This window comes from Chiloscyllium plagiosum, chromosome 34, assembly GCF_004010195.1.
Source record: "Chiloscyllium plagiosum isolate BGI_BamShark_2017 chromosome 34, ASM401019v2, whole genome shotgun sequence".
NCBI lineage: Eukaryota > Metazoa > Chordata > Chondrichthyes > Orectolobiformes > Hemiscylliidae > Chiloscyllium > Chiloscyllium plagiosum.
In genome coordinates, this window is record NC_057743.1 from 5,731,995 (window position 1) to 5,749,550 (window position 17,556).

A 17,556-nucleotide genomic window follows, 5' to 3' on the forward strand; every position below is an offset into this window, starting at 1 on the left:
AGGGTGGCTAATGTTGTCCCACTTTTCAAGAAGGGAAGGAGAGAGAAAACAGGGAATTACAAACTGGTTAGCCTCACATCAGTGGTGGGAATGATGCTGAAATTAATTATAAAAGATGAAATTACGATTCATTTGGATAGCAGTAACAGGATAGGTCAGAGTCAGCAAGGATTTACGAAGGGAAAATCATGCTTGACTAATCTTCTGGACGTTTTTGAGGATGTAACTATGTATATGGATAAGGAAGAGCCAGTGGATGTAGTGTACCTGGACTTTCAGAAAGCTTTTTATAAAGTCCCACATAGGAGATTAGTAAGCAAAATTAGGGCACGTGGTATTGGGGGCAAAATACTGATTTGGATTGAAAATTGGCTGACTAACAGGAAGCAAAGAGTAGTGATAAACAGGTCCCTTTCGGAATGACCAGTGGGGTACCACAAGGTTCGGTGCTGGGACCGCAGCTGATTACAATATACATTAACGATATAGATGAAGTAATATCAGCAAATTTGCTGGTGACACAAAGCTGGGTGGCAGGGTGAAATGTGAGGAGGATGTTATGAGAATACTGGGTGACTTGGACAGGCTAGGTGAGTGGACGGACGCTTGGCAGATGCAGTTTAATGTGGATAAATGTGTGGTTATCCACTTTGGTGGCATTATCAGGAAGGCAGATTACTACCTAAATGGAGTCAGGTTAGGTAAAGGGGCAGTACAATGAGATCTAGGTGTTCTTGTACATCAGTCAATGAAAGCAAGCATGCAGATACAGCAGGCAGTGAAGAAAGCTAATGGCACGTTGGCCTTCATAACAAGAGGAATTGAGTATAGGAGCAAAGAAGTCCTCCTGTAGCTGTACAGGGCCCTGGTGAGACTGCACCTGGGGTATTGCGTGCAGTTTTGGTCTCCAAATCTGAGGAAGGACATTCTGGCTATTGAGGGAGTGCAGCGTAGGTTCACGAGGTCAATTCCCGGAATGGCGGGACTATCATATGTTGAAAGATTGGAGTGACTGGGCTTGTATACCCTTGAGTTTAGAAGGATGACAGATGATCTGATTGAAATGTATAAGATTATTAAACGATTGGACACTCTGGAGACAGGAAGCATGTTTCCGCTGATGTGAGTGTCTAGAACCAGAGGACACACTTTAAAAATAAAAGGTAGGCCATTTAGAACAGAGTTGAGGAGAAACCTCTTCACCCAGAGAGTGGTGGATATATGGGATGCTCTGCCCCAGAAGGCAGTCGAGGCCAAGTCTCTGGATACTTTCAAGAAAGAGATAGATAGAGCTCTTAAAGATAGTGGAATCAAAGGTTATGGGGATAAGGCAGGAGCAGGATACTAATTGTCGATGATCAGCCTTGATCTTAATGAATGGTGGTGCTGGCTCGAAGGGCCGAATGGCCTCCTCCTGCACCTATTGTCTATTGTTACCAGACAAGGGTCACGACGCATGTACAGAGAGTATAGAGTTGTCAGACCTGCTGGGTTTCTCAAGCAATTTCTGTTTTTTTGTATCTTTTTATTCAAAGCAGCATTGGATTTTCTCTTAATATTTCTCTCCTGCAAGATAAGGAACCAGGGAACTCAAATTTATGTTGCCTTTCTGGTACCTAGGGATCAGGGATGTCTCCGAGCGGCTGCAGGGAATTCTGAAGGGGGAGGGTGAACAGCCAGTACATGTCAATACCAATAACATGGGTATAAAAGAAATGAGATTCTGCACAAGAATTGAGAGTGTTAGGTAATGGATTAAAGAGGAAGATTGTAACCTCTAGATTACTTCTGGTACCACACGCAACTTAGTACAGGAATTGGTCATTCAGTAGGAATAGTGTAGGTCAGATGAATGCTTAGCTGAAGGATGATATGGGGGAGGGGTGAGGGCTTCAGATCTCTGGATCATTGGGACAGGTTCTGAGGTAGTTGGGACTTGTGCAAGCTGGACAGGTAGCCCCTGAACCATAATGGATCCAAAATCCTTTCTAGGAGGTTTGCTTGTGCTGTTGGGAAGGGGAATGGCGTACAGAGTAGGTGGGAAGTCAGGAGCAAAGAACAATCATATGAAGAAGGAATGCTAAGACAATCCAGTAGGCAGAGAAGACATGGGCATAATAAGGCACATGAGAGATCCAGAAAGCTAACTTGTGTCTATATTAATGCTAGCAACTTATCTGGTAAAACAGATGAACTTCGAGCATTGATCAGCATGTGGAAATTAGATGTTGTTGCAATCACTGAGACATGGTTCAAGGACTGAAACACGACATTTCAGGGTATAGAGGTTTCAAGTGCATTGGATGGGGTAGGAGTTTAGTGTAACAGAGGTGAGGCATTGAATTATTGATAAAGGAAACCATCACTGCAGTAATGAGGGACGATGTCATAGAAGGGTCTTCAAATAAGTCCATCTGGGTGGACTTTGGAAATAAAAAAGGGACAATGACTTTGCTGGGATTATACTACAGGCCTCCCAACACTCAAAAGGAGAGAGAGGAGCTAATCACAAAAAGGATTTCAACTTTCCTAACTTTTACTGAGATTGCCTTAGTGTGAAAGGTTTAGACAGATTGAAATGTTTCAAGCGCATGCAAGAGATCTTTTGGTGTCAGTACATGAAATGTAGAAATGGGTCAAGTGATTGGCTTCATTCCTTAGGAGAAAGTCTGTCAAATTGTTGAAGTGCCAATAGGCGAGAATTTTAGGGATAATGACCATAACTCTAAGTTTCAAAGTCATTATGGAAAGGTATAAGGCTAGTGCAGAAGTTGCGCCTAAAATGGGGGAGGGCTCAATTCCATATTAGGGTTATGTTTAACAAACACAACTGCAAATAGCTGCTTCCAGTCGAAGACGACATTGAGAAGTGGGAGTCTTTTAAAAGAAAGTGAGTTGCCTCTCATTCTACATTTCGAAAACGGTCTGTATCTGGTCAGTCATGGTTCACTGTGCAAATAGCGGGAAACCACCTCAACAATGAACAGTGTTCAGCTTTCGCACGTCATTCATCGCTGCAGGAAGCAGAATGTATTTTTAATTCTTATTGTTAAAGAACATCCTCTCGTCTGGGACTTGATCAACCCATATTCAAAAGCAGTCTTCATTGTTCATTGAGCAAGACGAGTCATCAAAACTCCAAAGAATCAGAAGAAACACATGTATATAAAATCATAGAATCCCCGTAGTGTGGAAACAGGCCATTTGGCACATCGACCTTTTGAAGAGTATCCCACTCAGACCAATTCCCCTATCCTATTACTCTACATTGCCCTGAGCAAATGCCCATAATCTACACATTGCTGAACATTATGGGGCAATTTAGCCTGGCCAATTCACTGAACTTGCACATCTTTGGACTGTGGGAGGAAACTGGAGCATGCGGAGAAAACCCACGCAGACACAGGGAGAACATGCAAACTCCACACAGACAATCGCCCAAGGCTGGAACTGAACCGAGGTCCCTGGCGCTGTGAGGCAGCAGTGCTAACCACTAAGCCACTTGGTCACCCAACCAATTAAAACAAGTGGATTTTCCTGCTCAGCATTACGTTCCAGACAATCAAGAGCTCTGAGCTTCTCAAAGTCTGATTCTTGTGAAGCTGGTAACAAACCAAATCTCAAAACTGCCCAGGCTGACACAGGCAGCTTGCAAGATGTACATATCATATACTCAACATGTAAAGGATAAATTGCCCCAAGTGCACTGTAAAAGTCCCCATCGAATTTAGAGATCAGGGAAAGACAAAGGGTTAAATTACATGCATCATATTTTCCTTTATAATCAGTGGAGATGCAAAACACAACTGGCTCAATTCCACTTGTCAGTCATACAGACTTGCAGTTTAGTCACACTTCAAGATGATATTGAAATGCACAATTAATCCATTCGGGCTTTTCAGTTGTCAGTGCACTCTCCTCACTTGCAGGATGTTTTTATACTCATATCCCCATTAGCAATTTCTTTTTAGTTTAGCCAACAGTGATACCATCAAACTAAAACTCAGATTTAACAATGCATAATGGGTTCAGGCTGTGATATTGATACAGAGACCATAACATCCCAATCGCACCAAGAATCGCCAACATTACAAGTACAAAATTTTAAAGATTTCTGTGTTTTGGGGCTACATCTTAAATTTAAGATAAAATAGATGAATTAAGGAATCATGTAACCTGATTGGCTTGGTTACGATGGGATCCAAGTGACGAGACTTGCTGGAAAGGTGCAAGATGTCCAGATCCACGGATAATGGCAAGAGCTGACTCAACAAATAGACATTGCTGGAAACTTCTCTGGAAGTATGAACTGAGGGCGCAAATTCCCCTGCTTTCTGTATTGTTTTGAAGATTATGACCCAGGAAATGTCAGACACAACGTTCCTGGTTTAACTCCTAGTTGACAACAACTGAGCCTCCAACCTCTGAAATGAACGCCCCCAATCATACATTGACCCTAACTTTTGATTCTCCAAAGGATCCACTTCCCCCTAACCCCAACAACTTGACCTGATGCACTTTCAGATCACACTAACACCTAATCAGCCCTGGTTCAAACTGCTACCAGCACCCCTCAAGCACCCATTTACCCCAAACCACTCCAGACTAATACTTTTCCAAAGCCAGACACAACCATACCCTTATACCAACCCGAGTTGCCCCTACCATCCAAGCAGCTATCGCACTCTGCCACCCTGCTTCACCAGCACCCAACTTCATAACCTAACTTGCATCCCAACCTGGCCCAATCTACCCACTTTCTACCCATCCACTAACATTCACAGTAGACACTTAAATTAATTTTACAGTAGCTAGAAGTGTATCCACCCTTGCCCCAACACTCTAGTGAAGCGCAGAGCATTTTGGTAGAAGATACGTTCTGCCTTTCTAAAGAAACTGGACTCAGAGAATCCAGCCAGAAACACAGAGCTACACAGTTGTAGGAGAAAGCAGGAGCACAGAGGCAATCCAACAATGACAGCTGCCCTGCAGAAGACCAGAGACATTAGGTCAGGCGAACCTAAAACTCTGGTCAAAGAGATAGATCTGCAGGAGTATTTTAAAACAAGGAAAAGTGAGACAGGGAAGTACAGGATGGGAATTCAACAGGCTGGGAACTAATGAGCTGATAGCACTGCTACCAATTAAAATTCAGGATCCTCAAGGATTTTAACTTTCCAAACATAGACTGGGACTGCCGTAGTGTTAAGGGTTTAGATGGAGAGGAATTTGCTAAGTGTGTACAAGAAAATTTTCTGATTCAGTATGTGGATGTACCTACCAGGGAAGGTGCAAAACCTGACATAATCTTGGGAACGAAGGCAGGGCAGGTGACTGAGGTGTCAGTGGGGGAGCACTTTGGGGCCAGCAACCATAACTCCATTAGATTGAAAATAGTGATGGAAAAGGATAGACCAGATCTAAAAGTTGAAGTTCTAAATTGGAGAAAGGCTAATTTTGACAGTATTAGGCAAGAACTTTCAAAAGCTGATTGGGGGCAGATGTTCGCAGGTAAAGAGATGGCTGGAAAATGGGAAACCTTCAGGAATGAAATAATGAGAATCCAGAGAAATTGTATTCCTGTCAGGGTGAAAGGAAAGGCTGGTAGGTATAGGGAATGCTGGATGACTAATGAAATTGAGGGTTTAGTTCAGAAAAAGGAAGCATATGTCATATGACAGGATAGATCGAGTGAAGCCTTAGAAGAGTATAAAGGCAGTAGGAGTATACTTAAGAGGGAAATCAGGAGGGCAAAAAGGGGACATGAGATAGCTTTGGCAAATAGAAATAAGGAGAATCCAAAGGGATTTTACAAGTATATTAAGGACAAAAGGGTAACTAGGGAGAGAATAGGGCCCCTCAAAGATCAGCAAGGCGGCCTTTGTGTGGAGCCGCAGAAAATGGGGGAGATACTAAATGAGTATTTTGCATCAGTATTTACAGTGGAAAAAGATATGGAAGACATAGAATGTAGGGAAATAGATGGTGACAACTTGCAAAATGTCCATATTACAGAGGAGGAAGTGCTGGATATCCTGAAACGCATAAAAGTGGATAAATCCCCAGGATCTGATCAGGTGTACCCTAGAACTCTGTGGGAAGCTACAGAAGTGATTGATGGGTGCCTTGCTGAGATATTTGTATCATCGATAGTCACAGGTGAGGTGCCGGAAGACTGAAGGTTGGCTAACGTGGTGTCACTGTTTAAGAAGGGCGGTAAAGACAAACCAGTGAGCCTGACGTCGGTGGTGGGCAAGTTTTTGGAGGGAATCCTGAGGGGCAGGATGTACCTGTATTTGGAAAGAAAAGGACTGATTAGGGATAGTCAACATGGCTTTGTATGTGGGAAATCATGTCTCACAAACTTAATTGAGTTTTCTGAAGAAGTAACAAAGAGGATTGATGAGGGCATTGTGGTAGGTGTGATCTATATGGACTTCAGTAAGGCATTCGACAAAGTTCCCCATGGGAGACTGGTTAGCAAGGTTAGATCTCATGGAATACAGGGAGAACTAGCCATTTGGATACACAACTGGCTCAAAGCTAGAAGACAGAGGATGATGGTGGAGAGTTGTTTTTCAGACTGGAGGCCTGTGACTAGTGGAGTGCCACAAGGATCGGTGCTCGTTCTACTACTTTTTGTCATTTGCATAAATAATTTGGATGTGAGAATAAGAGGTACAGTTAGTAAGTTTGCCAATGATACCAAAATTGGAGGTATAGTGGACAGCGAAGAAGGTTACCTCAGATTACAACAGGATCTGGACCAGATGGGCCAATGGGCTGAGAAGTGGCAGATGGAGTTTAATTCAGATAAATATGAGGTGCTGCATTTTGGGAAAGTAAATCTTAGCAGTACTTATACACTTAATGGCAAGGTCCTAGGGAATGTTGCTGAACAAAGAGACCTTGGAATGCTGGCTCATAGCTCCTTGAAAGTGGAGTCGCTGGTAGATAGGATAGTGAAGGTGGCGTTTGGTATGCTCTCTATTGGTCAGAGTATTGAGTCCAGGAGTTGGGAGGTCATGTTGCAGCTGAACAGGACATTGGTTAGGCCACTGTTGGAATATTGCGTGCAATTCTGGTCTCCTTCCTATCAGAAAGATGTTGTGAAACTTGAAAGGGTTCAGAAAAGATTTACAAGGATGTTGCAGGGGTTGGAGGATTTGAGCTACAGGTAGAGGCTGAATAGGCTAGGGCTGTTTTCCCTGGAGCATCGGAGGTTAAGGGGTGACCTTGTAGAGGTTTATAAAATCATGAGGGGCATGGATAGGATAAATAGACAAAGTCTTTTCTCTGGGGTCAGGGAGTCCAGAACTAGAGGGCATAGGTTTAGGGTGAGAGGGGAAGATATAAAAGAGACCTATGGGGCAACCTTTTCACACAGAGTGTGGTACTGGTATGGAATGTGCTGCCAGAGGAAGTGGTGGAGGCTGGTACAATTGCAACATTTAAAAGGCATTTGGATGGGTATATGAATAGGAAGGATTTGGAGGGATATGGGCCGGGTGCTGGCAGGTGGGACCAGATTGCGTTTGGATATATGGTCGGCATGGACAGGTTGGATTGAAACTTCTGTTTCCATGCTGTACATCTCTATGACTCTGTGATTAGAGGACCACAAACATTATGGGGTTAGAGGAGTCGATACACATAGGGAGAGACAGCTGGGCCATGAAGGAATCTGGAATAAGCCTGGGAACTTCAGAACGGAGGCATCAGGAGTCATGGAGCATGTACAGTGAACAGCCCTTCAAGTCCTTCATATCAATGCTGGTCACTGAGCACCTATCTATTCTAATCCCATTTTCTTACATTTGGCCCATAGTCCTGTATGCTATGGTGTTTTGAGTGCTCCCTTAAGCACTTCTTAAATGTCTGAGGGTTTTTGAAATGTCTGAGGGTTCTTGCACCTTCCACCCCTTTAGGCTCAAATTTTCAGATACCCACTATGCTCTGCGTGAAAAATTTCACTCAAATTCCCTCTAAACCTCCTGTTACTTACCTTAGAATGGTGCCTCCTGGTTAGTGACACCTTGAGTAAGGGGAAAGATTTTCCCTAACCACCCCTAATCAGTTCCCCACCCATCCATTTCCTGTTCAAAGGAAAACAATCCCACCCTATCTAGACTCTATTCATAGTTGACTAAATCCAGCCAAGGCAACATCCTGGTGAATCTCCTCTGCGCCCTCCCTTATGCAATCAAATCCTTCATACTGCGCGGTGATCAGAACTGAACACAGTACTCCTCCTAATATTATATACAGCTCCATCACAATCTCCTTGCTCTTGCATTCAATGCCCTAACTAATAAAGGCAACTATCCCATATGCCTCTTTAACCAACCTCTTTATCTACCTGTCCTGCTGCCTTCAAGGATCTCTGGGCAGATACACCTACCTACTTCCTAGGGCATGACCATTTACTCCCTTACCTTGTTCATCCTCCCAAAATCTCACCCTTTTCAGGATTACATTCATGACTATTCTGCCCATCTAACCAACCTGTCAACATTACCCAATAATCTAAGGCTTTTCTCTTCACTATTGCCAAACCACCCAATTTTCATCTCATACATATTATTCAACTGTGGGTCAACATGGGATACTGCGTACGGAAGCAATAGTTGATCAAGACTTGGTGCAGCCAAAGACACACTTATCATGACCTCATGATTATGAAGAGAATGACAGAGATTGGCCAGAACTCATAAGAACAGTCAAGTCTAAAAGTAAAACAGACATGATTGAGGGCTTCAGCAATTAAGCGAAGGCATGTGCAAGATTGAGTCGTGTTACGGATGAAAAGGAAGCGGTAATGATGGTGCAAAGTCGAATTTAGAAACCGAGTCAAATAATGGCACCAACGCTAATAATGTGACTCAGTGACAAACAATTGTCAGGGAGACAGATGGAGTCAGTATCTAGGAGATAAAGTCTGGACCACCTCTGCGCTGTATACATTTTATAATTATTTATAATGTGGAACCTGCATTCGGGTTAGAGATATTCACAGCAGATTGGATTTCTTGGAGGAAATTACCATTTTGTTTTAATCTGTCATCACTAGGAAGGCCAACAACATCAGACACGCATCCATAATTGCCCTGAAGTGGTGGCAAGTACAACTTTTGAATCATAATTGCCCCTGTGGTTTAGGTGATATACAAAAAGTAGCATGCATTTGAAATCAATTTCTAAGCCATTCCGTCTTTGAGTGCAGTATGACACACTTACATGCAGCTGTGTTGCTGAGTCTAGCTTTAATGGAGCAGAAGACTTATAGTGCAGGAGCAGATCACGTTAGGGAACACATACATGCTGGGTGCATGAACACTTACCATACTGAGGAGGTTCTGGACTACTATTCATTTCTGCCACAACTGGGATCATTAAAGGATACACTGAGGATTCTGGACATTTCCATCAGGATAAATCGGGACAAACAGAGGATACAGAGCAGGAGAGGGCACCAGAGAGAGGTATACAGGACAACACATCAACAAAGAGGAGAAGGAAAACAGGATACAAGTGGGACAGAAAAACAGTGAAGAGAAACAAAAGAGAGGATATAAATAGATTCAAAAGGGAAGAAAGGGAGGAAAGAAGAAAAAGAAAGTAAATAATGGATAATATGGATAAAATGGATAACAGCTTGAACATATAATCAATAACTAAAATAAATCCCATTTACAATTCAACATGAGCTCACATCACGTATGTAGTTGATTAGTTTTACTTCAAAAGGTGATTTTTAAATAGCTGCAGGAAAATAGCTTTTACGTCATCTTCACTCTCACATTCTCCACCAGGATTTATGAGGCTGATTAAATGTCTCCAAATATTGCCATAATCTCAAAATTTCTGTGGTCTCCAGGATATTAAGTTTGAATAAGACAGACAAGAAATGACCATTTCCATTAGTTGACAATACAAGATGCATGGGGAATGCGAGGAACAACTTCTTTTTGCAGTGACTAGTAATGACCTAGAATTTGTTTCCTGTTGCAACTTAAACTCGTGTAACATTTCTAAACACGTTAGATTGCTGAACTAAAAGAGTATCACTTTCTGTTGGAGATAAAAACGGATAACCAACCTCCACAAAACTGAGCTGATCACCAGAATGTTAGTGGGAAACAAAGTCATTACACATCAGTGAGCAAACCCTTTGATCTAGATAAAAGCTGAAAGGACTGTGGATGCTGTAAATCAGAAAAAAAAGAGAAGTTGCTGGAAAAGCTCAGCAGGTCTGGCAGCACCCATGAGGAGAAATCAGAGTTAACATTCAGATTGAGTGGCCCTTCCTCAGAGGAAAGGTCACTCAATCTGAAATGTTAACTCTGATTCCTCTCCACAGATGCTGCAAGACCTGCTGAGCTTTTCCAATAACTTCTGTTTTGTACTGATGACCTAGAATTTTACTTTCAGCTGATAGGCAGTAGTCAGCTGAGAAAAAACATGTGTTGAAGCAAATCTTTCCCTTTTGATGTCATTATTTATACTTGCTTCCAGTTCCCATCAATATTTCTTCCAAGGTGCACATGAATGGGGATGCACAGCTACCTAAAAATTAGCATTGAGTTGCTCACAGGGTCTTCTGTTTGAAGTCACCTCTGTGTGTACAGTAGTCACGCAACGAGATTTGAAGGTAATATGTACTAAAATGGACTGTAGAACACAAAAAATATTTACAGGGAACACTGGATCCCAACCTATCCAGACTGCAGACACAAACAGGGATCCTCCCCAACTTTACCTTGCTGAAATTCTCAAAGTCACAAAAATCACTATTCTCTGATTCTCAATGAGCCTTATTTATTTTAATGACTCATGAGACATGGCCGTCCTTAGCTGGGCCAACATTTATTGCCCATTCTTAGTTGCCCTTGAGAAGGTGGTGGTGAGCTGCCTTCTTGAACCACGACAGTCCATATGCTATAGGTAGACCCACAATGCCTTTGGGAAGGAATACAAAGTTTTGATCAAGTGACAGTGAAGGAACAATAACATATTTCATTAAAATAATAACTCTCTAATTCAGGATGTTGAGTGGCTTGGAGGGGAACTTGTAAATGATGGCATTCCCATATATCTTTGTCCTACTAGGTGTTAGAGGTTGACGGGTTTGCAAGGTAATGTCCAAGGAGCCTTGGTACATTTCTGCAGGAGAGGATATGGAAGTTGTGGATGCAGTAGCAACAAAGCAGGCTGTTGTTCCCCTGCCAAAAGGTTGTTGATAGCACAAACTTCAGTGATGGTAATGCCATTACAGTGGACAGATAGTCTCTTATTGGAGATGGTCCTTGCCCGACATGTTTGTGAATGTTACTTGCCACCTGTTAGCCTAAGCCTGGATATTGTCCACATCTTGCCGTATTTGGACATAAGCTGCTTTAGTATCTGAGGACTCATGAAAGGTGCGGAGCATTTTGCAATCATCCATGAATATCCCCACTTCTGACCTGCCCTTGTCATTCCCTTCCACTGATTAGATAATATCATGACCCATAATCACACAGCTAGTTCGAAACATTTTCCTTGTTCTCAAACAGCTTCCTCTCTCTAACCACCCCCAGTTCTGAAGTACTTACATTCCTCTAACTCCAGCCTGTTGCACATCTCCAATATTTAAAGTACACTGCTAGTGATGACCATGCCTTCAGCTATCGTCACTGCTGAAAATGTGTTGCTGGAAAAGCGCAGCAGGTCAGGCAGCATCCAAGGAACAGGAGAATCGATGTTTCGGGCATAAGTCCTTCTTCTTCCTGCAACACATTTTCAGCTCTAATCTCCAGCATCTGCAGCCCTCACTTTCTCTCTTCAGCTATCTTCACCCTAAGTTATGGAATTCCCTCCGTAAACAGCCCCTTCTTGGCTCAAAGGTGATCAAAAATATCTATTATTTTAACCAAGCTTTTAGTCAGCTGTCTTAATGTTTTCTTCAGTGGCTCCTCTCAATTACCTCGGAATACTGCACTTCATTCAAGGTGTGATGTAAATACAAGCTATTGTAGCATTTCCTTCATAGATGGCAACACAAGTCAGATGATTCAAATAATGAAGCACATGTGTAGAAATTATGCAGAGAACAACCTGTTCAAACTTGAATGACTCAAGTTAAAATTTAACTTCCAAGCCAAGTCAAGATATTCTAGACACATCAGTTGCAGTGAAAACAAAGCATAAACAATCAAACGTGGGAACAGAAGGACCAACTTGTCTCTGCTGTTGTAATGTAATCAATGTGCAAGGTCATTCTGTGTGGGAGAGTGGGCTGGACATTGTGGCATTTTAATGATTATTCATTGCCATGGTTGAGCACTCGGACATGCCCTGGGAACGTGGAGCCACCGAGAACTGAGCTGTTGCGTTTAGCAGCAGATTTAACAACCATATGTCTAACTATTTCAAAGGGACTCCAAACTCATTGTACTGATAAGCAGGGAGGGAGCCATGCTGTGACCTATCAAGATTCAGTTAGGAAGACATCTAGCGATTACACTAGCGGTTTTTCTTTTATTTTATTCTTTCATAGAATGAGGATATCACTGGCAAAACTGGCATCCCTTACGTCCCTATAGAAGATGACGGTGAGTTCCTTCTTGAACTGCTGCAGTCCAAATGTCAGAGGAACATCTACCATGCCATTAGTTTGATACAGCAACAGTAAAGAAATGGCCATTGAAGAAGGGAATTTGCAGGAAGTGGTGTTCCCATGTTACTGCTTCGAGATGGTAGAGGTTGCAGTTTTCCAAAGTGGTAACAAAGGAGCCTTAGCAGTTTGCTGCAGTACATCCTGTGGAATGTGCAGCAATGAATATTTTAGATAAAGTCAGAGAGATGTACAGGACAGAAAAAGACCTTTCGGTCCAACTCATCCATGCCGACGAGATGTCCTAACCTAATTTAGTCCTATTTGCCAGCACCCGGCCCATATCACTCCAAACCCTTCCCATTCACATACCCATACAGATGCTTTATAAATGTTGAAATTGTACCAGCCTTCACCACTTCCTCTGGCAGCTCATCCATACACACACCACCCTTTGTGAGGAAAAGTTGCCCCTTAGCTCCCTTTTATATCTTCCCCTCTCACCCTGAACGTATGTTCTCTAGTTCTGGACTCCCCAACCCCAGGGAAAAGACTTTATCTATTTATCCTATCCATGCCCCTCATGATTTTATAAACCTCGATAAGGTCACCCATCAGCCTCTGATGCTCCAGGGAAAACAGCCCCAGCCTATTCAACCTCTCCCTATAGCTCAAATCCTCCAACTCTGGCAACATCCTTGTATATCTTTTCTGACCCTTTCAAGTTTCACAACATCCTTCCAATAGGAAGGAGACCAGAATTACACACAATATTCCAACAGTGGCCTAACCAATGTTCTGTACAGCCGCAACATGACCTCCCGACTCCCAAACACCTTCTTCACTATCCTACCTACCCTAGATTCTACTTTCAAGGAGCTATGAATCTTCACTCCAAGGTCTCTTCAATCAGCAACACTCCCTCCGGCCTTAATATTAAGTGCATAAGTGCTGCTAGTATTTGCTTTCTCAAAATGCAGCACCTCGCATTCATCTAAATTAAACTCCATCTGTCACTCCTCAGCCCTTTGACCCATTTGATCAAGATCCCATTGTAATCTGATGTAACTTTTTTCGCTGTCTGCTATACCTCCAATTTTGGTGTCATCTGCAAACTTATTAACTATACCTCCTATGTTCACATCCAAAATATTTATATAAATAATGAAATGTAGTGGACCCAGCACTGATCCTTGTGGCCCTCCACTGGTCACAGGCCTCCAGTGTGAAAAACAACCCTTCACCACCACCATCTGTCTTCTACCTTTGAGCCAGTTCTGTATCCAAATGGTTAGTTCTCCCTGTATTCCTTGAGACCTGACCTTGCTAATCAGTCTCCCATGGGGAACCTTGTCATACGTCTTACTGAAGTACATTTAGATCATGTCCACCACTCTGCCCTCATCAATCTCTTTGTTACTTCTTCAAAAAAACTCAATCAAATTCGTGAGACAGGATTTCCCACGCACAAAACCATGGTGACTATCCCTAATCAGTTCTTGTCTTTCCAAATATGCTTAAATCCTGGTGGAGTATTGATTAAATAGTTTACTTCGTCCTGAGTAATTTCTTAAATGTTATAGCTGCTTTCATTGAGGTAATTGAGCAGTATTCTATCATATTCCTGATGTGGGCTTACATTTATAACCTATTTCAGATCTCTATCTCTCCTTTACCATCATAAGGATCCTTCCTGACTTTTTCTCTGGGCATCTTCACAGTCTGTCCCACTTGCTGCTCCTCTTCCTCTGTCAACAGCATGAAAGTTATACTTTTCCAGCTCCTTCCAGTTATGAAGAATCATACTTGAAACATTAACTCTGTTTCTTTCCACGGATGCTACCAGACATGCTGAGTTTCTGCAGCAGTTTCGAATTTTAGTTCTGGATCAACAGTACTTTACTTTCTTATGTATGTTGCAAATGTTGGACAGGCTTTGAGGAGTCAGGTGGTGAATTGCTTACCAGGCGTCTGACCTGCTCTTGCAGCCACACGATACCCATCAGGCAGTCAATCTACATGTTAGAAGAAGTGACTATGGTAGTGCACCCACATTGATTCACCCACCACAAAGACCAGCAGCACGAGCATGCTCTATATGAAACCTGGCTGCAAAACTACATTCCTAATTCACTTTTAGGAGAGTGTGTCTCTTTCAACATTTTGCACATGTTGTCAGTTGCAAACATTTCCCATCAACTAATTCCACAGATATATTGGGCACATATAGGATGAACCAAAAAGTATAAAATTAATGCAATCTCTCCTTTCAAAGTTTGATACTTTGTCCTCATTTTCCATGAGAAATTTGGTTGTTTCTCGTCTAAACTACCTATGTAAACTTGTCATGCGATAATACATTCTCCTGACAGTAGTGGTACTAGATTCTCTGTCAGAAAGGGTGGTGCTGGGAAAACACAGTAGATCAGGTAGCATTGGAGAAGCAGGAGAATCAGGCATAAGCCCTTCATCAGGAATGGAGGTGTAATGCCCAAAATGTGGTCTCTCCTGCTCCTCAGATACTGCCTTACCTGCTGTGCTTTTCCAGTGTTACCCTTTTTGACTCTGATCTCCAGCATCCGCAGTCTTCACTTTCTCCCCCTCATTCTAGATTCTCATCCAGTGGAGATCTTCGGGTTATTATATTCTGGTACGCTGCAGATAGATTGTCACCATTATGGAATATCAGTATAAACAGTTGTCATAATATAGTCAACACTTTGTGGTAAATGCAAAAGAGGTTCAAAAAGAGAAATAAATGATTATTGATAAATTGAAATTTACAAGTCATTTCCATTTGACACCATTAAATCACCAAAGCAACTTTCTTTATTTAATTGTACCTTGTGGCCTTTATACTTTGCTCCAACTTAATAGCAGAATAATACATTCTCCCATTCCATGGCACAGAACTCTTGCCCTTATAAGCTGCACACCAAACAACTTAACATTAGCAATGTCATGGGGAATCCACGAGGAGCAATGAATAATATAGTAAATGGGATGTAATTTTAAATATGGACCATTCACAAGTCAGCTGCTTTCATTTAGAATGGATAAAACCAGATGAGCAACACAGAACAGAATATGTATCCAGAGCTCAACTGACAACTTTGAAACCTTATCGTGTCAGATAACCACTCGAAAGGGCATCACATGTTGGATTTAATTCCTTCCCCTAAAGATAAAAAAAATCAGATCTGGCCTTCAAATGCCAAAAAAAAACAGCATTTTCAATCACAAAAAATTATGATATAACCAGAAAGTCAATCTGGAGAAAAGAAATGAAATACTGTTCAGTAATGAAGAACTTCAATCCCCCTGACAAGGACTCAGTGAACAGGTATAGCATTGTCAAACAATCAGTCAATCTGAGACAGTCACCTGCTTTAGATGAATGTGGTCCTTCAGTTTTGTATTGCCTCTGGCCAAATTGGTGAAACACATGCAGAACTTTGTGCAGAGACTTGAGCAGATAATCTCAGTTGACCTCCAATAAAGTAGTGAATGAGTGCCACATTGTCAAAAGTTCTGCTTTACAAGTAAGATTCTCACAGCATGGAAACAGGTCTTTCAGTCCAACTAGTCCATGCTAACCATATTCCCAAACTAAACCAGTCCCACTTCCCTGTATTTGACAAATGAACTCTATGCACATCCAGCCATTTTGAGTGGATGTCCACAATGACTAAGAACATTAAGCCCATGAAAGGACCTATGTAGTTGATGTGTAACTGAGTCCAGGATTACCTGGCCATTCCCACAAATGTGGGGGAGCTGCTGGCAGTAATGTTTGTCCTTGTTGGTACTCTGGGCACTGCCCCACTAAAGTAGCTATGTCTGCATCAGACATAACCTGTCACCAACATCTTCATTTTGGAAACCCATAGATGATCCTGGTGGAGTTTGGCCAGTATCTGGTGGTGAACTCTACTTGGGACAATCACTCTTGCTCCCCATAATAATATGCCGTCCTGTACTGAGATCTGGTCTCTCCAGGTTCATAAACGTTTCAATTCTTGTTGTGATGGTTCTTTGGTTTCCTCTATCACCACCAGCTGTTTCAATTTTTCCAGGAACAGATCTTTCTATCAACAAAGTCTGATATTGTCAGCTGTGACTGAAAGTTTGCGCAGAAAGTTACGATTTGTCCAGATGCGGTACCACCGGTGGTGTATCTGCCAACGTGAGGTGGCTCAATGCATCTGCATTTCCTACTTTGCCTTCCAGAGTGTTTAAACTTGTAATTATATGCACATAGTATTACAGCCTATCATTGAAGTCAGCCTGAATCTATGGGCAGCACTACCTTGTCCTCTTTAAATTGAACTAGCAGGAGCTTGTAGTCTATTATTATTACAAATTTACATCCATAAAGCTATTGGTAGAACTTCCTCACTCCAAATCTGACTGCTAAACCTTCCTTCTTGATCTGGGTGCATTTACTCTCTGCATTAACCAAATTTTGGGATACATACGCTATTGGGCATCCCTCTCCATCGGGCCATCTATAAGCTAACACTATCCCAATGCCACATTGCAGATCTCATTTGGAATCATACTGTGCCAACAGCTTGGAGAATGGGAGCTGTTCTTTCACTTCCCTGCATGCTATGGGTTGGCTACACAACCATTTCCAAGGCTGGCACTTTTTTAAGAATTGACGCAAAGGTGCCAGGATGGAGGCCAGGTTACTTATGAATTTTCTGTAATAATTCACCAGCCCAAGGAAAGACCTAATCTCCTGTACAGATATGGGAGGCAGGGCACCTTTGATCACCCTCAGTTTACCTTCCAATGGGTTGGAAATGTGTTGCTGGAAAAGCGCAGCAGGTCAGGCAGCATCCAGGGAACAGGAGAATCGATGTTTCGGGCATAAGCCCTTCTTCAGGAATGGGGAAAGTTTGTCCAGCAGGCCGTCGATTCTCCTGTTCCCTGGATGCTGCCTGACCTGCTGCGCT

At 42.4% G+C, this 17,556-nt stretch overlaps 1 protein-coding gene across 1 annotated transcript in view; it reads right to left on the reverse strand.

Annotated features, from left to right (window-relative positions):
• The window catches only part of hspg2 (heparan sulfate proteoglycan 2), a 522,026-nt gene that overhangs the window by 345,579 nt on the left and 158,891 nt on the right, over positions 1–17,556 (reverse strand). The window contains exon 4 of the mRNA XM_043675530.1: positions 9,342–9,413. Within this exon, the coding sequence (XP_043531465.1) occupies positions 9,342–9,413 (72 nt within the window). The remainder of the gene's footprint in view (positions 1–9,341; positions 9,414–17,556) is intronic.